Source organism: Nerophis ophidion, linkage group LG06 (assembly GCF_033978795.1).
Source record: "Nerophis ophidion isolate RoL-2023_Sa linkage group LG06, RoL_Noph_v1.0, whole genome shotgun sequence".
NCBI classification, from domain to species: domain Eukaryota; kingdom Metazoa; phylum Chordata; class Actinopteri; order Syngnathiformes; family Syngnathidae; genus Nerophis; species Nerophis ophidion.
The window spans coordinates 60,345,149-60,372,053 of record NC_084616.1 but is presented as its reverse complement, the minus strand read 5'-3'; the positions used below and the strand labels follow the sequence as shown (position 1 = coordinate 60,372,053).

General features: G+C 40.1%; 1 protein-coding gene across 2 annotated transcripts in view; it reads left to right on the top strand.

Annotated features, from left to right (window-relative positions):
- The window catches only part of cacna2d3a (calcium channel, voltage-dependent, alpha 2/delta subunit 3a), a 308,948-nt gene that overhangs the window by 204,984 nt on the left and 77,059 nt on the right, over window positions 1-26,905 (top strand). For both annotated transcript variants that reach the window (XM_061904454.1, XM_061904455.1), the window contains exons 13-24: window positions 7,938-8,009; window positions 9,716-9,796; window positions 14,673-14,747; window positions 18,135-18,218; window positions 18,295-18,366; window positions 19,713-19,774; window positions 19,890-19,957; window positions 21,215-21,260; window positions 21,372-21,469; window positions 21,563-21,656; window positions 21,751-21,846; window positions 22,076-22,197. In XM_061904454.1, the coding sequence (XP_061760438.1) occupies window positions 7,938-8,009; window positions 9,716-9,796; window positions 14,673-14,747; window positions 18,135-18,218; window positions 18,295-18,366; window positions 19,713-19,774; window positions 19,890-19,957; window positions 21,215-21,260; window positions 21,372-21,469; window positions 21,563-21,656; window positions 21,751-21,846; window positions 22,076-22,197 (970 nt within the window). The remainder of the gene's footprint in view (window positions 1-7,937; window positions 8,010-9,715; window positions 9,797-14,672; window positions 14,748-18,134; window positions 18,219-18,294; window positions 18,367-19,712; window positions 19,775-19,889; window positions 19,958-21,214; window positions 21,261-21,371; window positions 21,470-21,562; window positions 21,657-21,750; window positions 21,847-22,075; window positions 22,198-26,905) is intronic.

Sequence of the window (26,905 nt, the reverse complement as noted above, 5' to 3'; positions counted from 1 at the left end):
CTCTTGTGTCTCTGGGCAAGACACTTCACCCTTGCTCCTGATGGGTTCTGGTTAGCGCCTTGCATGGCAGCTTTCCACCATCAGTGTGTGAATTTTTGTGTGAATGGGTGAATGTGGAGGTAGTGTCAAAGCGATTTGGAATACTTTTAAGGTAGTTGAATGCTAAACAAGTATAATCCATTTACCTTGACACTAATCCTCTTTGGGTAGTGGTAGTGACGGAAAGGAGAACATTTTTGGTACAAGCGGCCAAAACGAGCTTCCTCCACAGTGACTTGAACACCTGGTCAGGATGCCTTCTGGACGCATACTTTGGGACGTGTTAGGGCATGATTAACCGACAGCAGGGCTCAAGAAAAACCTGGACACATTGGAGAGACAATATCGGTCAACAAGAACACCATGGGAGGAGCTGGTCGAAGTAGCCGGGTAGAGGGAAATCTGTGTTTCTCTGCTTACGAAACAAGGATGCTGGATGAATGGAAGAAGATGGGTGGATGGATAGTTGATGTTCAGACTCACATATAGAAACTTATACAAATGAGTCCTGTCTCTTAACTTAAAAAGCATTGACATGTCCTTCCTTTTCGTCTTTTTCTCCTGAACTTGCTATAGCTTCCTCAAGCACAAAAGGTAAACCAACATTGATTTGACGTCATTGGTGTGTTGTGATTTGTTGTTGTGAGGCCTTTGTGTGGTATAGGCATGCATGAAGGCAGCATAGCAAGGGAAAGCAACTATAATAGTGATACATGGTGTTGTGTGTAAATGACATTTTGTCACTCTTTTTTAAGTCCTTTTGTTTCTAACTGTTTATGGTGGTCGCCATTGTTGAATGTTCATTTTGCATGTTTGCTCAAACATGCAAACACATATGTACAAATCCATAGTAGGGATGCAGTATTTGCTTAGTCACAATATCCAGGACTGGAATTATGACCGTAATTGAGGCAACATTTTGCTTGTATATCAGTGTGTTTTTGTTTTGAAAACAAGCTTGTCTGTGGTACTTGTCTTGGCTGGATTCGCTGAAATAGCTTTTATTGTCATGTTCTAGATGGAATTATACAAAAACAATGAGCAACAGGGATGATCTGCTCTGACACATTGCTTTTGTTTCTCTCAACCATTTTCAGTGGTTTTGATTACAGCTTGCAGAGTTCTGATAATATCATACAGTGATAGCCCAAAACTAAATTAACACAGGAAACCCAGCGGAAATGAATACAGTATCTCACTCAGTATATTTACATACATTAACAGAAACCAAATCATAGCATAAACTTTCTTAGAACCAGCAAAAACAATTAATTTGATTATTTTCTGTTTTCTATGAACTCACCGAGATAATGCGATTGGAAACCTCTGGAAAAATACTGTAAGGGTCATTATTTATTCAGTGAACACGGGTATTTTGTAAGTACAGTACGTGATGTATTAAACACCTACCTGTTCAATAAGTGTCAGCATGTTCTCAAAGACGACACTTTTACTAAGTGGCTTGACACCAGCAAATCCTGGGTCGAAACGATGGGTGCAAACTTAAAAACAGCCTCAAAGCAAAGATAATAAATACAAACCCTGTTTCCATATGAGTTCGGAAATTGTGTTAGATGTAAATATAAACGTAATACAATGATTAGCAAATCATTTTCAACCCATATTCAGTTGAATATGCTACAGAGACAAGATATTTAATGTTCAAACTGATAAACATTTTTTTGTTGTTACAAATAATCATTAACTTTAGAATTAGATGCCAGCAACACGTGACAAAGAAGTTGGGAAAGGTGGCAATAAATACTGATAAAGTTGAGCAATGCCCATCAAACACTTATATGGAACATCCCACAGGTGTGCAGGCTAGATGGGAACAGTTGGGTGCCATGATTGGGTATAAAAGCAGCTTCCATGAAATGCTAAGTAATTCACAAACAAGGATGGGGTGAGGGTCACCACTTTGTAAGCAAATTGTCAAACAGTTTTTTAACAACTTTCTAAACGAGCTATTGCAAAGAATTTAGAGATTTTACCATCTACAGTCCGTAAAATCATCAAAAAGTTCAGAGAATCTGGAGAAATCACTGCACGTAAGGGATGATATTACGGACCTTTGATCTCTCAGGCGGTACTGCATCAAAAACTGACATCAGTGTGTAAAAGATAACACAACATGGGCTCAGGAACACTTCATAAAACCACTGTCAGTAACTACAGTTGGTCGCTACATCTGTAAGTGCAATTTAAAACTCTACTATGCAAAGCCAAACCCATATCAACAACACCCTGAAACGCCACCGGCTTGGCCCAGCCCGAGCTCACCTAAGATGGACTGATGCAAAGTGGAAAGGTGTTCTGTGGTCTGACGAGTCCACATTTCAAACTATATTAGGAAACAGAGGACGTGGTGTCCTCCTGAACAAAGAGGAAATTAACCATTCGGATTGTTATTGGCGCAAAGTTCAAAAGCCAGCATCTGTGATGGTATGGGGGTGTATTAGTGCCCAAGGCATGGGTAACTTACACATCTGTGAAGACACCATTAATGCTGAAAGGTCCATACAGGTTTTGGAGCAACATATGTTGTCATCCAAGCAACGTTCTCATGGACGCCCCTGCTTATTTCAGCAAGACAATGCCAAGCCACGTGTTACAACAGCGTGGCTTCGTAGTAAAAGAGTGCGGGTACTTTCTTGGCCCACCTGCAGTCCAGACCTGTCTCCCATCGAAAATGTGCGGCGCATTTTGAAGCGGAAAATACGACAGTGGAGACCCCAGACTGTTGAACGACTGAAGCTCTACATAAAACAAGAATAGGAAGGAATTCCACTTTCAAAACTTCAACAATTAGTTTCCTCAGTTCCCAAACGTTTATTGAGTGTTGTTAAAAGAAAAGGTGATGTAACACAGTGGTGAACATGTCCTTTCCCAACTATTTTGGCACATGTTGCAGCCATGAAATTCTAAGTTAAATATTATTTGCTAAAAATAAAAAATAAAGTTTATGAGTTTGAACATCAAATATCTTGTATTTGTAGTGCATTCAACTGAATATGGGTTGAAAAGGATTTGCAAATCATTGTATTCCATTTGTATTTACATCTAACACAATTTCCCAACTCATATGGAAACGGGGTTTGTAAATACATTGTGGTGATTAATTAAAAAGGTGTATCTGCCCTATTTGAATTCAACATCCACAAACAATGTCGTTAATCATACCTTATGTAGTGTAAAAAATAAATATCCACTTACAACAATTTACATGTCATTGACATGTAAACAGCTATTTAAAATGATTCATTGAGTAGTTTGTACTTAGATAGTCAAAGCAATCCACCACAATGACAATATGTTTCTATAATGTATGTCTGATGATTATAACAACAAGAACCCAGTTGTTGCCATTGAAACACATGAAAACATTACCAGCAACACAAAATAGCTTTAGAAAGTAAAAGTTATCTGTTAAATGTGTTAGTAGGGATAGCTACTAGCTCCATGTTATAAGCAATTTCTTCTATAATTCCATATTCCTTTCATGTTTGTATATCCTTACTACGCTCTTTTTTTATTTTTTCCACCTGTGCTCTTTTATGCTTTTCTCCCTTACCTCCTATCTTGACCGTATTAATCCATCATTCTGCGGCTCATTTCACTTTGTTTCCCATCCTGCTGGTAGTAAGCCAGGCTGGAGTCAAGCCTTGATAGGAGGGAGGTTTGAGACGTTTAAGAGAGTAAAAAAAAGTTAAGAAATGAGGATGAATGATGCAGAGGAGGGGTTTTGCACCTGCTATAAGTACAATGATTTGGATTTATGACGGGCGTGAAAGCAATAGACCTGATAAAAGGAGCCTCGGGGAGCACATCAACATATTTTTTGACTAAGTAGAAAACTTTTCCAAATTGATATCAATAATAGTAATAAATTACACTTTGTCCATTTAGTGTTTTGCCATGTTTCGATTTTAAGAGTAAATATCTTTTAACGCTGGGTGATACGTAGGCAGCCACAACCATCTTTACAGGATGCCTGCAGGGTGCCTTGTTTACTGTGCGCACGCAACACCTGTGTTTAACACAATTGAATCTTGCACAGTATTTACAGAAAAAAGTGTTGTTCTATCTAAGAGCTCACAATTTGTCACAGAATCCTGGAGAAGGTGTCCCTTGAGAAAGTAAATATAGGGTAGGTGTGTATATATATGTGTGACTTGGTGACTGTGTTCATCTGTGTCTGTAGAAAGGAAACATTTTTAAGTCCACTTGCTGTCAGAAAAAGAGGTAGACGTCAATTTAGATTTTTTAAAGTACAACTAATTAACCCTTTTAAGGTAATGAAGCTGAACAGTGTGTACCTTCATGTGATAAAAGCAGTACAGTTATATGCAGACGCTAAACAAAGTAATTGTCAAGGGGAACAAAATCTCTTACGCTTGTGACAAGTCGTTATAATATCTCCAAAAATCTACACGAAGCACAATATTGTACTTTTTCGCTGTGTAAATGTGACAGGGTTTCTTTTTGTCATCTACTCAAAGGACAGAACACACCTAATATGGCTGCTCCAATCATTTTAATGGGGCCTGTGAGAAGATTTTGCACAACAGCTCCATCCATCCATCCATTTCCTACAGCGTGTCCTTTCTCAAATCAAAAACTGTTGTCGTTATGGTGCTGAGTCGTATTAGGTTTTAAAGGGTGGTCCTTTTTTCACTTTCCCATAGAGCAGGGGTGTCAAACTCAAATACAGAGTGGGCCAAAATTTAAAACCGAACAAAGCCGCGGGCCGAGGTTGAACAAATCAACCTTTTAATAGGGACCCAAACAAGTTTTGCATTGAATATTGAACAAGCAAGGCTTATATAACTTTATAGTGACATGCAAAATCGAGTTTCGAATAATAATAATAATAAAAACATATCAATGGCATATCAAATAAAATAAAAATAAAAATGTAATGCCTCTTTTTGGTGGTGGGGTTGAGGTGGACGGGGTTTGGTCATAGCGGGGGGTGTAAATTGTAGTGTCCCGGAAGAGTTAGTGCTGCAAGGCGTTCTGGGTATTTGTTCTGTTGTGTTTATGTTGTGTTACGGTGTGGATGTTCTCCCGAAATGTGTCATTTTTGTTTGGTGTGAGTTCACAGTGTGGAGCATATTTGTAACAGTGTTAAAGTTATTTATACGGCCACCCTCAGTACGACCTGAATGGCTGTTGACCAAGTATGCATTGCATTCACTTGTGTGAGTGTATAAGCCGCATATATTATGTGACTGGGCCGGCACGCTGTTTGTATAGAGGAAAAGCGGACGTGGAGACAGGTTGTAGAGAACGCCAAAGGCAGTGCCTTTAAAGCCCACCCCAAATATTGTTGTCCAGGATGAAATTCGGGAGGGGCACTGAACTTCGGGAGTCTCCCGGGAAAATCGAGAGGTTTGTCAAGTAAGAGTGTTAGCGGTGAATGCGGTGTTACAGCGGCGGGCCAGCTCTAATGTTAATTTGATATTGCCTCAAGGGCCAAGTGAAATTACACGGCGGGCCAGAGTTTGACACCCATGAGGATAACCATAAGCTCCAATCTACAGCAATGTTAACTTTTAAATGTGTTGCTGGTTGTCCTTCTACACACAGCTCCTTTTACTTTTGACATATCCTTGAAAGCCTGAACTCCACCAAAAATGCATTCAAGCAAAATGTTGTTGGCAGTGGCTGGAAATGCTGGACAACATATACAGTACTCCCGGTCTGTGTGTTTACCAATCCGTGATACATGATCCAATATATACCTCAGCTTGGAAATAGATTTTTTTCTTATTTTTAGATGAGGTTCTGCACCTTCCCTCTGTCCTTTGATCGATCTTTATTTTCTAGCATCAAGGCCATCCATTGTTACAGCACCAGTGCTTATATACACCCTGTACTCTCTTTGATGTCCAATACTGTGTCCTCAATTGCTTTTACTAGACGTTACAGGTCTGATCACTCACCGCTTCCCTTTTCCTCAGTGTCTGATGGGGAATAGATGGATGCCAGTAATTTCATGTCATTGCCTGTTGTTGTTGGGGGTGAAATAGAGATGGTATTTTTAGGTGTAGCTTTAGTGAACCTATTAAATGTGTTCAAGACAGAAATAACTCTGCAGAGACCTGTTGCATAACATGATATTCCATCAATCAAATTGCTATAGAAACTTTTCCTGTTGGTACTTTTTTTAGCAAAAAGGGATTTCAAGTATGCATCATATGGACCACTAAGGTTTGTTCATTGATTAAGTCGTCATCACCGCATCATTTGCGTAAACATGGCTAGAAATAACAAAACGTAGTCATGTTACCACGCCACTTTGCTGGAGCAATCAACGTTTGCCCTAGTTTTTTTGGCGCAAACTTGTTTTTCTCTTCTCAAAGCACAGTCATATAGTTTTTGCTTTGTACTTTTCTGAAGAGTAAAACCTACCACCACTAAATGAAGCATACACAGGCAGATAGAGCTAAATTGAGCTTGCCTTGCAGTAGACCTAGCGTATTTTTCAGAGTATACCGGCCGAAAATGCATAATAAAGAAGGAAAAAAACATGTATACGTCGCACTGGAGTATAAGTCGCATTTTTGGGGGAAATTTATTTGATAAAATCCAACACCAAGAATAGACATTTGAAAGGCAATATAAAATAAATAAAGAATAGTGAACAACAGGCTGAATAAGTGTACGTTATATGACACATAAATGACCAACTGAGAACGTGCCTGGTATGTTAACGTAACATATTATGGTAAGAGTCATTCAAATAAATATAACATATAGAACATGCTATACGTTTACCAAACAATCTGTCACTCCTAATCGATAATTCCGATGAAATCTTCTTCCTCGATGTCGCTTCTAAACAACTCTGCCAACTCCAAAGGTATGTGCCGCTTCCTCTTGTCGTTTTCTGCTGCATATTTCACTACGTCCAGCTTGTAATTTGCAGTACATGATTTCCTATTCGGTCCAATTTTTATTGAGCTCTTCTCAGTTTTTGTAAGTTACCGCCAACAATGAAATGATCCATATTAATAGCTACGGCAGTAGCATATAGCATATAGCAGTTAGCATCCCTTGACCCACAATGCACTTCTGCCATGACCCTCCCCTGCCGAATTCTTATTGGCTGACGTGTGTGTGATTGTTGACATTTTCTTCGTCTCTTCCGCGAATGAGATAAATAATATTATTTGACATTTTACGGTAATGTGTTAATAATTTCACACATAAGTCGTACACCTGGCCAAACTATGAAAAAAACTGCATATTATAGTCCGAGAAATATGGTATTTGAGTCTTTGCAAGGGACAACATGGGTGATTCCAAGTGTCAGTGTGACAAAAGCAGTAGTTGTGAGGGTATACCACTCTTTTTGCAAGTGTTGCAAGCACAGAAGTACAACATTTTAAAAACATATTTTCCAAGTCTGCTTGGTTTTTTTAGTGGGCAACTTTATAACAACAAAACCGTGTCAACCTCCATGTAGAAATGGAAATCACAAGCATAGACAGACTGCCCCTGCAAAGATAAATGTAATTATTCCAGCAGTCTTGAGGGAGGAAAGATACCCAGATCCTAACTAGAAGGGCTGCCTTTGGATAAGCTCATTCCGCAGGAGATCAAAGACAAGCTGTGATTGAACATGTTTTAAGTCAAATAATAAACATGAATAAAACATGTCGTAAAGGTTTAGAGGAGCCAGAAAATGACGATTCAGTATGACTTTGCAAAATCACTCTCTGCTCCGCTATATCACGAATCATCTAAAAATATGTTTCAAGGATTCATTGACAACAAGCTGCTGATTATGTTCAATAATTGGTTTCATTCTTCCTCTTCTCTTTGTCTTTCTGTCTCCCTCATTCACTCACGCAATATCTTTCTGACTATTTATTTCATAACTTCAACAGCTGGACGATGGTCAAGGTCCAGTTCTGATGACCACTGTGGCAATGCCTGTGTTCAGCACAAAGAATGAGACTGTAAGTATCGGTACAATTGTGCCATTAAGTGTTCTCCTGGCAGCTGTCAACTGACGTCAGTGCTTTCTTTGTCTGCCCTTTTGAAAAACAGCAAGAGCCCGTGCTTTTGACTGACATGACTGGTCTTTCAATTGCACTTATTAGAGTCAATGAATATTTAAAACTGAAAAATATATTTAAGTTAAAGTACCAATGATTGTCACATGCACACTAGGTGTGGTGAAATGTGTCCTCATTTGTTCACCCCCTGAGATGTGAGGGGAGCAGTGAGCAGCAGCACTGGCCGCGCCCGGGAACATTTTTGGTGATTTAATCCTCAATTCCAACCCTTGACACTGAGTGCCAAGCAGGGAGGTAATTTGTCCCATTTTTATAGTCTTTGGTATGACTCGGCCGGGGTTTGAACTCACGACCTACCAATCTCAGGGCGGACACTCTAACCACAAGACCACTGAACTATTTATTTCATTCAAATTGCAAAGTTTCTACAGTGGAACCTGTATTTACCACCTTAATTGGTTCTTCAACATGGTTCGTAAATAGACAAAAATGTATTTTGGAGCAAATTTCCCAATACAAAACCATGTAAATATGAATAATCAGTTCTAGCCTTCACAAAATGTCATAATTTAGTAAATGTTTGTACACGTTGAACACAATATAAAGAGCTACATGGCACAGTATATTAAACAAACATAACAAGGCGGTGATAGATCAACTTCCTAATTAATAACAAAGTCGACACTACCTCAACTGTCATCGTTTGCAGGCACACTGAACTCACACACACACATGCACACACGCATTGTCACTACCCCACGGTGTACTCACAGTTGGCAATCACAAAACCGAACTTTAAGAGCCAGGTCACTACAATGATTAGGAATTAAAAATAAAATACACTTTTACTTGTCAGTTAAACTTTGTCAAATGAAAGGGTACAGGGCGGGTGAGGCAGTGTCAACAACGCTGTAGATACTTCCTGAATGTTTTAAACCACACATCACTTGTCCATTGCTTTCCTTGGACTCATTTGGACTAGCAAAACTATAAAAAAAAAATTAAAAAGGCTACAAACTCTCAAAAGACACATCTAGTAGTACAGTAGCTAACAGTCTACTCTGCTGACATAATGAGCACCGGAGATCCATCAGCCTGCCTACAATCTTTGTGCTGCTGAGCACAACATGGCTATTTGACACACAATAACACAAAATGGGTGGATGATACGTTCATACACAGGGACAAGGTTCATACACCAAAGGGTATTTTTAATTGGTCTGTACATAGTTCGTAAATCCAAAAGTCTGTGCAAAGAGTGGTTCGTAAATTGAGGTTATACTATCATTGTGAAGGCAGACAGTCTATCAAATATTTGGTAAAAACTATAAACTATTCCATTTAAATATTACTTACCTTCTTAGATTACCATGAGTGTTTTTTCTATCACCGTCTGAAGCCCATTCACAATCATCCACAAGGTGGCACTTTCACACAAAATCGCGCAACCTCACATGACTTCTGAGGTTTCAAAATAGTTTGCAGAAATTATTGTTAATAATAAAGTGTATCCATCCACGTTACACAACACACCATTCTGCCTGTAGCTTTAGTTATATTTACAAGGATATACAGGAAACCAGTCAAGTGTTTTATGAAACTGTGTTATGTAACATTTTAAATACTCGTTAAAATTATATTTTTAGAGGAACCATGGCATCCTACTCGGGGTTGTCGGGACAGACGTTCCTGTGTCAGAGCTGCTGAAGACTATTCCAAAATACAAGGTACTTATTGTCATTATATTCCCTTTTCCAAATCCCGAATGTTATTGTACATCCAAATGTTTTATACAGAGTGGACATGTCCACAGTAATTGAATATCGAACCATACAGCGGATGATGAGAGGTTTTGATTAGGTTTTGTTCCTGCCTCCTTTTTCCAGTTCAGTAATGAAGTGAATTATACAGTATACCATGTACACCAGTAATGTGATAGTGTACTTTCCTTGTGTCCCCATAGTTGGTTTTGACATTTGAGTGTTATTTGTCTAGACTAGAGGAGTCACACCAACCTACTGTGAAAAAGGTAGCCAAGAAAAGAAAATACTGAAATGTATTTTGTTATATGTAGAGCAACGTCCTTTTACTGTCCGAAAATAGAATGGAATAAGAGTAGCACATAACACAATAATGCCTTAAAATGTCACTACTACGCATGTACACTGAGATTAAAAGCAGCGTCTTCTGTGGTACAGACATGCAATAGAAAAAAAAATAGGGCTGTCTATTAATAATTTTTAATTACATTTTTCGGATTATAAATCGCTTTGAGTATACGTCGCACCAGCCAAAAATGCAAAATAAAGAAGGAAAAAAACACATATCGTATTGCCTTGAATTGCCGCCGGGGCGCTAATTAATTTAAAACCTCTTCTCACCCCTGCGCTTACCAAAGGCATGCGGTAAAAGTAAGAATGCGCTAATTATTTTAAAACCTCTTCTCACTCCGGCACTTACCAAAGGCATGCAGTTAAAATTTGAGTGGGATGTAAGCTTGGACCTTAAATCCTACTGAATAGCTCTTAATCTTCTTCCCTTTATGCGATTCCAAATTACCGGTATTGAAATCAGCCTCCTCCATTTTCAAAATTGATGACAAGGGAAGTGTCACTCGTGACCAGGCGGTAATACGAAGCATGCGCTAATTATTTTGGGAAGCGAGTTTGACCCGGCAGTATTTCAAGGCAGGCGCATACTATATGCCCTACGGCAGTGGTCCCCAACCTTTTTGTATCTGCGGACCGGTCAACGCCTAATAATTTGTCCCGCGGCCCGGGGGGGGGTGCTTTTTTTTTTTGTTTTGTTTTGTTTTTTCCATTCGTCATGAAAAAGGGACGTTTTTGTCATGAAAAAGGGAGGTTTTTGTGGTTGTTGCACTAATTGTAAGTGTATATTGTGTTTTTTTATGTTGATTTAATAAAAAATAAAACAAAAATATATATATATATATTTTTTTTATAAAAATGAATTAAAAATTCTTCCGCAGCCCGGTATTGGGCCGTGGCCCGATTGGTGCCGGACCACTACCCTACGGCAATTCAAGGAAATACGGTATACGTGGCACTGGAGTATAAATTGCATTTTGGGGGGAAATTTATTTGATAAAATCCAACACCAAGAGTAGACATTTGAAAGGCAATTTAAAATAAATAAAGAATATTGAACAACAGGCTGAATAAGTGACACATAAATAACCAACGGTGAACGTGCCTGGTATGTTAACGTAACATATTATGGTAAGAGTCATTCAAATAACTATAACATATAGAACAGGCTATACGTTTACTAAACAATCTGTCACTCCTAATCGATAAATCCCATGAAATCTTCTTCCTCGATGTCGCTTCTAAACGACTCTGCCAACTCCAAAGGTATCCGCCGCTTCCTTTTGTCGTTTTCTGCTGCATATTTCACTACATCCAGCTTGTAATCTGCAGTACATGATTTCCTTTTCGGGGCCATTTTTGTTCAGCCCTTTTCAGTTTTTATTAGTTACTGCCGACGATGAAATGATCCATTTTAATAGCTACTACAGTAGCATGTAGCATATAACGGTTAGCATTCCATGACCCACAATGCACTTCTGCCATGACCCTCCCCGGCCAAATTCTTATTGGTTGACGTGTGTGTGACGATTGCTGACATTTTCTTCGTCTCTTCCGGAAATGAGGTAAATAATATTATTTGATATTTTACAGCAATGTGTTAATCATTTCACACATAAGTCGCTCCGGAGTATATGTCGCACTCCCGACCAAACTATGAAAAAAACTATGACTTATAATACGAAAAATACGGTAATCACACTAATTCTGTGATTAATCATGGTTAAACACAGGTTATTATTTGTTTGCATAAATAAAATGTTCTTTAAAATACCCGAATATTTGGATACAAATTAAATTTTGCATTAAGAATGTCCTACAGGAGCGTTTTCTAAATGTTTTACTGAACTGCAAGTCAATGATTTGCTCAAAACTTGGTGACAGTAAGTCAGGTAAAAATTAAGTGCATATTTTAAATAGAATGTTTTTTCCTGCCTAACGTAATACAAATAAACATACCTCTTTAACAAGGTTATGTCCTGCTTAACTTAAAACATACTCAATTCAGTGTGCAGCTTTATGATAGAGCAAGTCTCCAATTGTCATCACTATGAAAACTAATGTGACAAAAGGGGAGGTGAGATATTTGTTTCACTAATATGACTGGCGACATTTCAATCGTGCTCTATTTACGAAGGAGATCTCCTCTCAGTGAGATTATTGTCTTTGCAATGTATCATGAAATAAAAGCACCACACACATTCATAGCTCAATAAAATTGAATAAATGACATGCCACTAATAGTTGAAGCCAAATACTTCTCTCCTCCTACCGAAGGGTCCAAACTGGATGTGTAAAATCCTCATTGAATGATGACGTGCGCTCGACCTCGGACCAAAACTGCACTCAGTGACAAAACAAACACACTCACATAAATGTTGCGCTTTTTGCAAGCATAGACAGCAGAACACTTCTATTTTATCTTTTATACACTTAAGTTATCTGCTGCACTGATAAGATGCCTGCTTGGTGCCTGTTGGCGACTGTGGTGTAGCTGCCGAGTCAAAACTGCCTTGTGACGTCATGATTTACCTTGTTCTTTTACAGGACGCACCAACATGAAAACAAAAATAATCGTCTCTGTTGGCCAGTTATTTAATGAAAACACTGGAAAGAGTGTGTTCCTTGTCATCTCAATACGAAACACGTACTTTTGTTTGTATATACGGGATCATTCTGTGTTTCAAGGGACGTTTGGCAACATTTTAAAGGCCTACTGAAACGAGATTTTCTTATTCAAACGGGAATAGCAGGTCCATTCCATGTGTCATACTTGATCATTTTGCGATATTGCCATATTTTTGCTGAAAGGATTTAGTAAAGAACATCGACGATAAAGTTCGCAACTTTTGGTCGCTAATAGAAAAGCACTGTCTTTACCGGAAGTATGTGCGCTTGATGTCACGAGTTGCAGGGCTCCACACTTTTTCACATTGTTTATAATGGGAGCCACGAGCAGTAAGAGCAATTCGGACCAACAAAGCGACAATTTCCCCATTAATTTGAGCGAGGATGAAAGATTTGTGAATTAGGATATTGATAGTGAAGGACTAGAAAAAAAAAAAAGAAAAAAGCGACGGCTCTGGGCGGCGGCAGTGTCAGCGTTAGAGATATAATTAGACACATTTACTAGGATAATTCTGGAAGATCCCTTATCTGCTTATTGTTTTAATAGTGTTTTAGTGAGATTTTAAAGATTGTAAAGACATATTTCGAGGTCGGATGGCTGTGGTGAACACGCAGTGTCTCAGAGAGAAGCCGAGGAGCCAAGCTTACAGCTGCCTTTTTTGACAGCTGCTGCAGGACGACGAATAATCCACTGATGTCTCCGGTAAAATATATATCATAATTTCCCCATCCAAAAACATGCTGCTTGACGTAGAGAAAACATGTTCGCTTGACCGCTCTGCTTCACAACAAACAAAGAAACACCGGCTGTGTCTCAGTGCTAAAGACAGCTGCAATCCACCGCTTTCCACCAACAGCATTGTTCTTTATAGTCTCCATTATTAAATGAACAAATTGCAAAAGATTCAGCAACACAGATGTCCAAAATACTGTGTAATTATGCGATTAAAGCAGACGAATTTTAGCGGCTAGTGGTGCAGCGCTAATTTTTCCTTACAGTCCGTGACGTCATAAGAACGCGTCATCATTCCGTGACGTTTTCAACAAGAAACTCGCAGGAAATTTAAAATTGCAATTTAGTAAACTAAAAAGGCCGTTTTGGCACGTGTTGCAATGTTAATATTTCATCATTGATATATAAACTATCAGACTGCGTGGTCTGTAGTAGTGGGTTTCAGTAGGCCTTTAAGTAGCATCAGTGCTAGCGGCGCCAACCTCACGTTCATGTTTCGCTTTAAGATGCTATTTTAAACTGGATGTGCGCCGATGATAAGAAAGTTTGTCGTTGCAATACTAACTATCTCACTTTTATCTAAAGTTCCGTCATGGTTTATTTTGAAGTGAAAGTGGGCGCAGAGCACATCGCTCTAACTATCACTGGTGTGTGACGTGATCACTCACTGTGCAGTGTGCACTTTGATTAATCATCTTTCATTAATGTTAACACAATATTTTCTTTATTAATCACATGCGTTAACGCGTTAACATTTACAGCCCTAAAAACATTGAATATTAGGACTAATGAAATATACAAAAACATTGAAAAACAGATAAAGAAGGGAAAAGGGTGCATTGTTCTGACTATGTAATGTACGAAAAAGTAGTATAGTAGTGTGGGTTTTGGCACTTTCCGTAATAAAAAAAAGAGAAAACATTCCATTTATTGAGCTGTTTGGTGTTTTTCTTCAAGACCTGACACTGTCAATCCAAACAATCTTTTTATAAGCAACAATTTTGATACAGCTCTTGCTTTTGATCTAATAATGCTGGGACAGTAGTGTAGTGTCCTATAAATGCACAATGACATACTGTGCTTGTCTGTAATTATTTGATTTGTCTTCTTTTTTATTTGTATGCATTCTCCTAGTTGGGGATTCATGGCTATGCATTTGCAATCACCAACAATGGCTACATTCTCACCCACCCAGATCTGCGCCCACTTGTGAGTATTAGCGGCAGAAGAACAGTAACTCGTTAACAAATGTCGGCCCTTATTATTGAAGCCATACAACTGAGGTGCAGACATTACACCTATCCTGTACAGTAAAAATGTCTTGTGACGTATCAATGTGCGTAATATTTACACTAGATAAGGAGTGTGTTTTAGCCCTTCTTAACACTATGGATAGACTAATATAGGGTTTATGATCAACTTCAGAGGGCCTGCTAACAGGTGAATGAGTAGGATGCAGGGAAGAGGAGGCATGAGATGACAAAATATGAGTAGGAGAAAAAAAAAAAAGGGTAGTCCTCGGTTCAATCCCAGGCTCGGGATCTTTCTGCGCGTAGTTTGCATGTTCTCCCCGTGACTGCGTGGATTTCCTCCGGATACTCCAGCTTCCTCTCACTTCCAAAAAACATGCACCTGGGATAGGTTGATTGGCAACACTAATTTGGCCCTAGTGTGTGAATGTAAGTGTGAATGTTGTCTGTCTATCTGTGTTGACCCTGCGTTGAGTGCAACTTGTCCAGGGTGTACGCCGCCTTCCTTCTGATTGTAGCTGAGATAGGCACCAGCGCCCCCCCCCCCCCCCCCCCACCCAAAAAGGGAATAAGCGGTAGAAAATGGATGAATGGATGGAGAAAAAGAAAGACACACAAACAGATGGTTTAATAGTGATCTAATTAAAGATGCTAATGAGCGGTGTTTCACAACTAATGAGGGTTGGGAGGTTATCTTTGTTGATGAATGAACATTAATGAGATTTCCTAGTTCACACATACAATACCTGTCCACACAAACTTGTAGAAACACAGATGGATGACAAAAAAACAACAACTTAATGTAGGGTGTTTTATAGCAAGCTCAAGCTGTTAGGCCACCATGCTCTATCAGTCACATCAGTCTGTGAAAGTACAGTACAGTATAGGGACCTAACATTCCATTTAATAGGGACGGGGTGGCGCAGTGGAAGAGTGGCTGTGCGCAACCTGAGGGTCCCTGGTTCAATTCCCACCTAGTACCAACCTCGTCACGTCTGTTGTGTCCTGAGCAAGACACTTCACCCTTGCTCCTGATGGGTGCTGGTTAGCGCCTTGCATGGCAGCTCCCTCCATCAGTGTGTGAATGTGTGTGTGAATGGGTAAATGTGGAAGTAGTGTCAAAGCGCTTTGAGTACCTTGAAGGTAGAAAAGCGCTATACAAGTACAACCCATTTATCATTTATATAACATTGTAAGTCTGTACTTAATTGCAAACACTAAAGAATTATCCAGCCATCCATTATTTTTTACCGCTTGTCCCTTATGGAGTCGCCAACTATTGGGGTCAGACTATTAGGGTCATGCATTTAAAGGGGAACATTATCACCAGACCTATGTAAGCGTCAATATATACCTTGATGTTGCAGAAAAAAGATATATTTTTTAACCGATTTCCGAACTCTAAATGGGTGAATTTTGGCGAATTAAACGCCTTTCTATTTATCACTCTGGTGGCTATGACGTCAGAACGTGACGTCACCGAGGTAATACACCCGCCAGTTTAATGTTCAACACATTTTAACCACCGCGTCTCAGCTCTGTTATTTTCCATTTTTTCGACTATTTTTTGGAACTTTGGAGACATCATGCCTCGTCGGTGTGTTGTCGGAGGGTGTAACAACAGTAACAGGGAAGGATTCAAGTTGCACCAAAGATGCGAAAGTGGCAAGAAATCTGCCGCCAGACCCCCATTGAATGTGCCGGAGTGTCTGCACATTTGACCGGCGGTGCTACGACAGACATGGCACAGAGATGTATGGATAACCTGCAGATGCATTTGCAACGATAAAGTCAACGAAATCACAAAACTGAATTTTGTTGATGTTGACTTATGTGCTAATCAGACATATTTGGTTGCGCCATGACTGCCAGCTAATCGATGCTAACATGCTACGCTAACATGCTATTTACCGGTGGTGCTGAAGCAGACATGGCACAGAGGTGTATGGATAACATGCAGATGCATTTGCAACTATATTCTAAAAAAACACTTACCAATCGACGGATTTAAGTTGCTCCAGTGTCACAAGATGTGAAAGTCCTGATCGTTTGGTCGGCACATTTTACCGGCGATGCTAACGCAGCTATTCGGCCATGCTATGGCTATGAATAGTGTCAATAGCTATTCGCTCAATAGCTTCAGTTTCTTCTTCAATACTTTCATACTCCAACCATCCATTTCAATAAATACGTAATCTGTTAAATCGCTTAAGCCGCTGAAATCCGAGTCTGAATCTGAGCTAATGTCGCTATATCTTGCTGTGCTATTCGCTATTGTTTGTTTGTATTGGCAGCACTGTATGACGTCACAGGAAAATGGCCAGTGTCTTCGCAGAGAGCGAAAAAAAGGCACTTTAAAGCTTTTTTTAGGGATATTCCGGGACCGGTAAAATTTTGAAAAAAACTTAAAAAAATACAACAAGCCACTGGGAACAGATTTTTTTTGTTCTTAACCTTTTTGAAATTGTGATAATGTTCCCCTTTAAGCGTGAGGTTTGGATGCCTCTGCCCCAGGGGTTTTGCAGCCCGGCTACGTTGTGACATCACAGCGAGGGGGACATACTTAATTGGACGTTGAGTATAAGCTATCAGCCAGAGGGGAGGAGCTCTGCCGGTTGCCAGCTGAGTTTGAAGACACAAATACAAAAAAAAGTGTGATTTTCTTATATTCTTGGCATGCGCACAAAGCTGCAATGTTCTTTTTCAAGATATATAATAATAATAATAATAATAATAATAATAATAATAATAATAATACATTTTATTTGATATAGCGCTTTTCTAATCACTCAAAGACGCTTTACAGGTTAAAAAAGAATTAAAGTATAAAACAATTTTAAGTAATAATAGAAAATACAGGAAAGGTAAAAGCAGTACATTGTAAAATACATAACACAGGACAATTATATTATTGCACTATTATATACAACAGTGCATACTTTCAGAAGACAAATTGGTAATTTTGGAAAGGGTCTGGCATATTTTTAATTGAAATCAGAACTTCTCCAAGAATGATCATCATGCAGACTCAAAAAGCAGTTTTTTAAATGTGACGAATGTGCACAATTTACACCAAAGCATGTCCAATTTATATTATCTAGATCACAAGGAAGTGTTTGAATATATAATAAAATCATCATTGGTCCCCTTTAAAGATAATGAAGTGTTTTGTAGATTATCTCTACAGTAGTACCAATAGGATATAAGTATTAGTTTAGTTCTAAATCTCATCAAACTAAAAATTCTACAGGCAGCTTGGGTCATAGGGCACTAGTATTAACTGATTACCCCCACTCAAATGTATTTAGCATGATTCTCTTTCAATGCACGTTTACTTCCTGGCCAGTATGGTGATGGCAAAAAGCGAAGAAAGCCAAACTACAGCAGCGTGGATCTGTCCGAAGTAGAATGGGAGGACAAGGACGACGCGGTGGGTCTTGTAATTTTACACCACTAGAATAAAATACATGCTTGACACCAAGCCTGCCCAATCTTTGTGCTTTTAGCTGAGAAATGCCATGGTCAATAGGAAGACGGGGACCTTCTCAATGGAGGTGAAGAAGAGCGTCGACAAAGGGGTGAGCAATGCACATTTTGAAAATGGACAATGTACAAATAAAGCCATTTTCTAAAGGTCGGCTATGGTGTTCCAAAGGCAATACTTTGCAGCCTGCTCTGCCAAGAAGTTATATACAGTGGTGTATAACATTGACGGGGGAATTTGTGTCTGATTCGGTTTGCTCTGCATGCACGAATGTGTCTGCCTCAGTGTGTGAGCCGCTTATCTCCAACATGCACATGTTGCTGACTACAACAGACACAGCAGCCCAGTGTATTGAAGGGAGACACACTGCTGTGTGACTTTGTGTGTGTGTGCATGCTTGTGTGTTCAATTTGCACTTTTAAACCTTCGTGAAAAAAAACTAAACACTTTGGCCCGATTAATAAGTATTCAATATGTAAATATGTATCTGCAAACACATACACTAAAGCACAGAAACATTCATGCATAATCACAATTATTTATGCAAGACTGTTGTCATACAGCCAAAGTTTTGTGGAATGTTCTCACCAAGCAGCCACCACAAGCAAGTACCTCCACCACCAGTAGATGGAGCCATGCTGCAGTAAATCCCGTCCTTGAAGATCCATGTGTGATGTTGCTGAGTAATCTCCCGTCCAAAGGCAAAACCTAGTAACTCACTTCTACCTGATTTTCAGAAAACAAAGGAAAACCAATCTATCTTGATACTGTTTTACAAAGATCTACAAAGTCATCAAACGTATAGATGTTTTCTTGAGCTTTCATTTTCTTGCCGATTGAGCCATGGATTGAATCTGCTCTCATGAACGTGTGCCCTTTCTCCAGATATTTTATCACAATCTCAGGTGGGCCCCATTCTGCGTTTGCACATTGGGCAAGAGCCGTGTTCAGCGTCCAGTTTTTTATTTTGACCTCGACAGTTATCTGCCCAAAAGAGTATGCAAGGGGAAGAACCAAGAACAATACATTTAATGAAGGTGCTTGCAACGTCCTGGGCCAATCTTCCAAATATCCCCTCGTGCCATAATATCACATAATCAGGTTGACTGTCAGCCCCCATTCGTGCAAACGTCTCACTAAAGACGATAAGGCGACTGACAAAGAAGCTCCGATTGGTCCCTTGAGATACTAGGTTTCTCTGTTGTATCTACGCAGTTATGTGGTAGTTGCTAGGTCCTGCCATGCGCGTAACAGCTTATTTACGGAACAAATTACAATATCGCATACACTAATGTAAAGCATATCACCTAGGAACTCCAAAATTATTATCAGCTCAGTTTTGACCAAAATTGAGTTACTGGGTTTTGCCTTTGGACGGGAGAGTTGAGGTTGTGACTGCAGCATCTCACAATACATCATGTATCTTCCCTTGCTTTACAGCGACGTGTACTGGTTTTGCATAATGATTACTACTACACGGACATCAAGGGCACTCCTTTCAGGTGAGAAAAAAATCAAGGAATTTGGCTGTACAAGGAAAACATGACTCATAATTCAGCTTGTTATTTTACTTTTCACACTAGAGAATCGTGAGTTGATTCTATTTTTCATTATTAGCCTCGGGGTTGCGCTTTCCAAAGGCCATGGCATGTTCTTCTTCAGCGGGAATGTGACTGTGGAAGAAGGTATGGTGCTTTCCTCCCATTGATGATCACTTGTCACACCCAGTGGAAATGCTTATATTTGTATTATCAGTAACGTGTATTAAATCACAAATTATTCAGTATTATAAAATGTATTACCTTGATTGCATTGATGATAATTAAACTACGGGGGTATTAAATGAGTACAACTACCTAGGAGTCTTGTTCACGAGTGGGGGAAGAGTGGATCGTGAGATTGATAGGCAGATCGGTGCGGCGTCTTCAGTAGTGCGGGCGTTGTATCGATCCGTTGTGGTGAAGAAGGAGCTGAGCCGGAAGGCAAAGCTCTCAATTTACCTGTCGATCTACGTTCCCATCCTCACCTATGGTCATGAGCTTTGGGTCATGACCGAAAGGATAAGATCATGGGTACAAGCGGCCGAAATGAGTTTCCTCCGCCGTGTGGCGGGGCTCTCCCTTAGAGATCGGGTGAGAAGCTCTGCCATCCGGGAGGAACTCAAAGTAAAGCCGCTGTTCCTTCACATCGAGAGGAGCCAGATGAGGTGGCTCGGGCATTTGGTCAGGATGCCATCTGAACGCCTCCCTAGGGAGGTGTTTAGGGCACGTCCAACTGGTAGGAGGCCACGGGGAAGACCCAGGACACGTTGGGAAGACTATGTCTCCCGGCTGGCCTGGGAACGCCTCGGGATCCCCCGGGAAGAGCTAGACGAAGTGGCTGGGGAGAGGGCAGTCTGGGCTTCCCTGCTTAGGCTGCTGCCCCCGCGACCCGACCTCGGATAAGCGGAAGAAGATGGATGGATGGATATTTAATGAAAACTAATGGAGTAAAATGATACAAAATTATTTGAAAGGTACACATTAAAGGCACATTTCAGCTCACCACCACATCTGGAAATATTATATTTAATGAAAACTCACATTATACAGGAGTTGTAATATTTTCTAGTATTTTTTTTTTTTTTAGCTCTATTAACCATACCACCACAGAGGCATATGTCAGCCACAGTGTCAATTTCCACGATCCAGCCTCACGCACGTTAATATTCATGTCATGATGGTAAGTGTGTTAGTCCAAACATATCCATCGTAAGAGGCGGTCTGAGCATGACTTGGCTCTTCCTGATGTAATCAGACCTGTCACAACCAGCCAGAAAATACATTTTTCACTGTTTTGGAATGTATTTAAAACAAGTTAATAGCCACTCCAGCTTAATTTGAGGACTCTTTTTTTTTTAAAAGATTTATTTTAATAGGTCATTTGATTTTTTTAAATTCTAGGTCTTCATGACTTGGAGCATCCTGATGTTGCCCTTGCAGATGAATGGTACGAGCATTGAGTTGTTATTTATAACTGCTTGGTTGCGCATTGAAATAGCTTCGGCAGTCGATTGACAATTTTTGAAATGACTTTATTGGTCATTCTCTTATACAACAGGACATACTGCAACACTGATGAGCACCCAGAGCACCGCTACTTGACCCAAATAGAGGCAATCAAACTATACCTCAGTGGACATGAGCCCAAACTACAATGTTTGTTTAAGTCATCAACAATCAACTGTACACTTAAGATTAATTTGTGGTCTTTGTTTCGTAACAATAAATGCCTGTTTTTGTTTGTTTTAGGTGATAAGGAGTTAATTCAAGAAGTCCTTTTCGATGCAGTGGTAACTGCCCCTTTGGAGGCCTACTGGACCAGTTTGGTTCTCAATAAGTCGGAGTATGTTTGTTTTAAACATAGGCATTGTCTTACTTTATGAACCTATTATTATGGTATTATCTAATACCACGTTTTTAAATATTTTGAATCATAGGAACTCTGACAAAGGTGTTGAGATTGCCTATCTGGGTACAAGGACTGGCCTGTCCAGAATCAACCTGTTTGTTGTACCTGATCTACTGACAAACCAGTAAGTATGCTCTGTATTTTTGCTGCATCTGGTATTTTTAACACCTAATTTTAGAAATTATTTTATTTCATTACACCCCCAGTCAGTTGTAATAATACGGCCACACTATTAAAACACCTTTGAGTATATTATATTGCATTTTTAAACCACTGCTGACACATTTTCATCTGAATATTAAATCTATTGATCACGAGACTGCATGTGCATCTAATGTTTTCTCTGTCCCAAGAGACTTCTTGACGGCTGAAGACAAAGAGGGGGTGTTCAATGCCGATCATTTCCCTCTGTGGTATAAAAGGGCAGCTGAACAAGTTCCTGGCACATTTGTCTACTCTCTACCCTTCAACACAGGTTTGTCAAGGACAATGTTGTCGGTGAAGTAATTTTGTCTTGACTTAAACAAGTTTGCAAACATTGCCGGTTTCTACAAAATTTACAACAGGGATACCAAACAAGATGCTTAAAGGCCTACTGAAACCCACTACTACCCACCACGCAGTCTGATAGTTTATATATCAATGATGAAATATTAACATTGCAACACATGCCAATACGGCCTTTTTAGTTTACTAAATTGCAATTTTAAATTTCCCGGGAGTTTCGTCTTGGAAATGAAGTGTACTAATGACGTGTACGCAAGACGTCACAGGTTTTTAGGAAGTATGAGCGCTGCACACACACACAGCTAAAAGTCGTCTGCTTTAACGGCATAATTACACAGTATTTTGGAGAACTGTGTGGCTGAATCTTTTGCAATTTGTACGATTAATATTGGAGAAGTCAAAGAAGCAAGATGGAGTTGGGAAGCTTTAGCCTTTAGCCACACAAACACACGGTTATTCCTTGTTTAAAATTCCTGGAGGTGAAAATTTACTATGGATCAGAGCGCGGTCAAGCGGACATGAAATACGACGGAATGTCAACCAGCAGGTTTCGGTGAGAAAAATTGCAGTTAAAAAGTTGCTTCTTACCGGAGAAAAGCTGAGCTTGCCCATAGCTGACGTCGACTCCCCTGAGACACTGCGCGTCAAGACACCCGTGGACATACACTTCCGACTATCAGGTACTATTTAACTCACTAAAACACTACCAACACAATATAAAGATAAGGGATTTCCCAGAATTATTCTACTAAATGTGTCTAAAAACATCGGAATCCGTCCCAATGCAATCGCGTTTTTAATTTTTTCACTTTTTATTTTTTTTAATTTTTTTTTTTCTAGTTCGTCGCTATCAATATCCTCAAACAAGAATCTTTCATCCTAGCTCAAATTAATGGGGAAATTGTCGTTTTCTCTGTCCAAATAGCACTTTTTGTTGGTGGTTCCCATTCTAAACAATGTGAATATGTGAGGAGCCATCACACTTGCGACATCATCGTCTGCGACTTCCGGTAGAGGCAGGGCTTTTGTCTTAGCACCGAAAGTTGCGAACTTTAATGTGGATGTTTTCTACTAAATCCTTTCAGCAAAAAATATGGCAATATCGCAAAATGATCAAGTATGACACATAAAATGGACCTGCTATCCCCGTTTAAATAACAAAATCTAATTTCAGTAGGCCTTTAAACAGTAATGAACACTCGCTGTAAGCAAAAAATATAAACACAACAATTTAGCATTTGCTCCCATTTTGCATGAGTTGAGCTCAAATCCCTACAACTTTTACAGTATACACAAAAAACCTTTTCCTCTCAAATATTGTTCACAAATATGTCTAAATCCGTGTTACTGAGCACTTCTTCTTCGCCAAAGTAATCAATCCCAGCTCACATGTGTGACATGTTAAGATGCTGATTAAACAGCATGATAATTGCACAGGTGTGCTTTATGCTGCCCGCAATAAACGGCCACCCTGAAATTTGCAGTTTTGCTTTATTAGGGTCTGGGGAGGTCAAACAAGCAGTCAGTTTCTGGTGTGACCACCTTTTGCCTCACGCAGTGCAACACATCTCCTTTGCATAGAGTTGATCAGTTTGTTGATTGTGGCCTGTGGAATGTTAGTCCATTCCTCTTCGACGGCTGTGCCAAGTTGCTGGATGTTGGCAGGAACTGGAACACGCTGTTGTATGCGCCAATCCACAGCATCCCAATCATGTTCAATGGGTGACATGTCGGGTGAGTATGCTGGCCAGGCCAAAACTGAGATGTTTTCAGCTTCCAGGAATTGTGTACACATCCTTGCAACATGGGGCCATTCATCCTCATGCTGCAACATGAGGTGATGGTCTTGGGTGAATGGCACAACAGTGGACCCCAGGATCTCATTACGGTATCTCTGTGCATTCAAAAGGCCATCAATTAAGTGCACTTGCGTTCGTTGTCCATAACATACGCCTGCCCATACCATAACCCCAACCCCACTATGGGCCAACCCCATTTACAACATTGACATCAGCAAACCGCTCTCCCCCACGACACCACACACGCTGTCTGCCATGTGCCCTGAACAGTGAAAACCGGGATTCACCTCTCCAAGACACCATCAAACATGAGCATTTGCCCACTAAAGTCGGTTACTACAACGAGCTGCAGTCACCTCGAGACCCTGATGTGAACGACCGGCATGCAGATAACCTTCCATGATACGGTTTCTCAAAGTTCGTGCAGAAATTCTTTGGTTATGCAAACCAATTATTGCAGCAGCTGTCCTGGTGGTTGGTCTCAGACGATCATGAAGGTGTACCTGCTGGATGTGGAGGTCCTGGGCTGGTGTGGTTACATGTGGTCTGCGGTTGTGAGGCGTGTTGGATGTTCTGCCAAATTATCTGAAACGCCTTTGGAAACGGCTTATGGTAGAGACATGAAAATTCAATTCATGGGCTACAGCTCTGGTGGACATTTCAGCAGTCAGCATGCCAACTGCAAGCTCCCTTAAAAAATGAAACATCTGTGGCATTGTGCTGTGTGATAAAACGTGACATTTCAGAGTGGCCTTTTATTTTGGGCCGTTCAAGGTACACCTGTGCAATAATCATGCTGTTTAATCAACATCTTGATATGCCATACCTGTGAGGTGGGATGGACTATCTCAAAGAAGGAATGCTCACTAACAGACTTAGTCAGGTTTGTGAACAATATTTATGAGGAATATGTATTTTGTGTATATAGTAAAGTTTTAGATCTTTGAGTTCAATTAATGAAAAATGGGAGCAAAAACAATAGTGTTGCATTCATATTTTGTTTCAAAATACTTTTTGTGAAATTCTACTAACATAAATAATACAACAACTACCCTAAATTGCAGGTTACGGAGCGCACCAGTATTTAAGCCACACCAGACACATTTTAAAAGAAATATATATATTTACATATAATAACTGCAGCGGACCATAAGCTGCAGATATATACCGGTACAAACAATTTTGTGAATGTTTATTTCCATCCATCCATCCTTCTTCTTCCGCTTATCCGAGGTCGGGTCGCGGGGGCAGCAGCCTAAGCAGGGAAACCCAGACTTCCCTCTCCCCAGCCACTTCGTCTAGCTCTTCCCTGGGGATCCCGAGGCGTTCCCAGGCCAGCCGGGAGACATAGTCTTCCCAACGTGTCCTGGGTCTTCCCCGTGGCCTCCTACCGGTTGGACGTGCCCTAAACACCTCCCTAGGGAGGCGTTCGGGTGGCATCCTGACCAGATGCCCGAACCACCTCATCTGGCTCCTCTCGATGTGAAGGAACAGCGGCTTTACTTTGAGTTCCTCCCGGATGGCAGAGCTTCTCACCCTATCTCTAAGGGAGAGCCCCGCCACACGGCGGAGGAAACTCATTTCGGCCGCTTGTACCCGTGATCTTATCCTTTCGGTCATGACCCAAAGCTCATGACTATAGGTGAGGATGGGAACGTAGATCGACCGGTAAATTGAGAGCTTTGCCTTCCGTCTCAGCTCCTTCTTCACCACAACGGATCGGTACAACGTCCGCATTACTGAAGACGCCGCACCGATCCGCCTGTCGATCTCACGATCCACTTTTCCCTCACTCGTGAACAAGACTTCTAGGTACTTGGACTCCTCCACTTGGGGCAGGGTCTCCTCCCCAACCCGTTTATTTACATACCTTGATTATTTCCAAACAGTTTCTGCCACACGGCAATAAAACAGCTGATCAAACAAAACAGAAGTCCTCGTCATAGAACCCCTAGCTGCAGAAGCTAGCTCTCCAATCAGCTAAACAGAATCAATAACTCCACTGTGACGTTTTGGTCAATTTACAAAACTGAAACAATACAAAAATAATTTTATGGTAAGTTTAAAATATAATCACAGGCAATTGTCAGTGTTAGCATACCAATACTAACAACGCTAGCTTGATTACATTACAATAGCACGTACAAATATGCATGAAAATACTCCCACAGACATAACACATGGGATGCTTTAGTAAGTATGAATTATTTTAGTTACATTGTAAAACTTGCAAACTTAGCTTGGAGTGACGAGTGAAGATTTCTTTTGAGCAAAATTGCTATAGAAGAATAGTAGACTAAACTTCCGGTTCAAGGCATGATACAGGAAGTGGAGTTTTTAACCAGCAGCACCTGCAGTGAGCAAAACTGTCCTAAAGATGGTGCCATAGCACAAAGACCTTTTCAGTCTTTCTGCTTGTGTTTTATGAAACCTATTTTTTTAACAGAAAACATGATCTCCGTTGGCAAAAAAAAATGCATAAATTAATCGCATTGTTTTATAGGCCTCATGGTTCAAAGCATAGGAAAAGAATAGCATTTTGTTGTCTGACAGATATGGTAATACATTTTTGGTGCATTACAATGCTGTTACCGATACTTTTGATGTAATGTGGCACGATACTCTGAAGTGGTTGTACGTATGTCATCAAGACGGCATCAGAAACACAGCAACTTTACTTCAGGAAGTAGGTTTTTACTAATGCAACAACCACCTGTGCACTCCAAATTGACTATCTATGAAAGAAGGAACATCACGCAGCCAACTTACCACACAAGGTGTGCGTACACACAAACACAACTACTGCTACTAGTAGGATGACCTAAAATTGACCGACAATTCAGTGAAGTGATAACCAATCCGACAATACCCCGATTG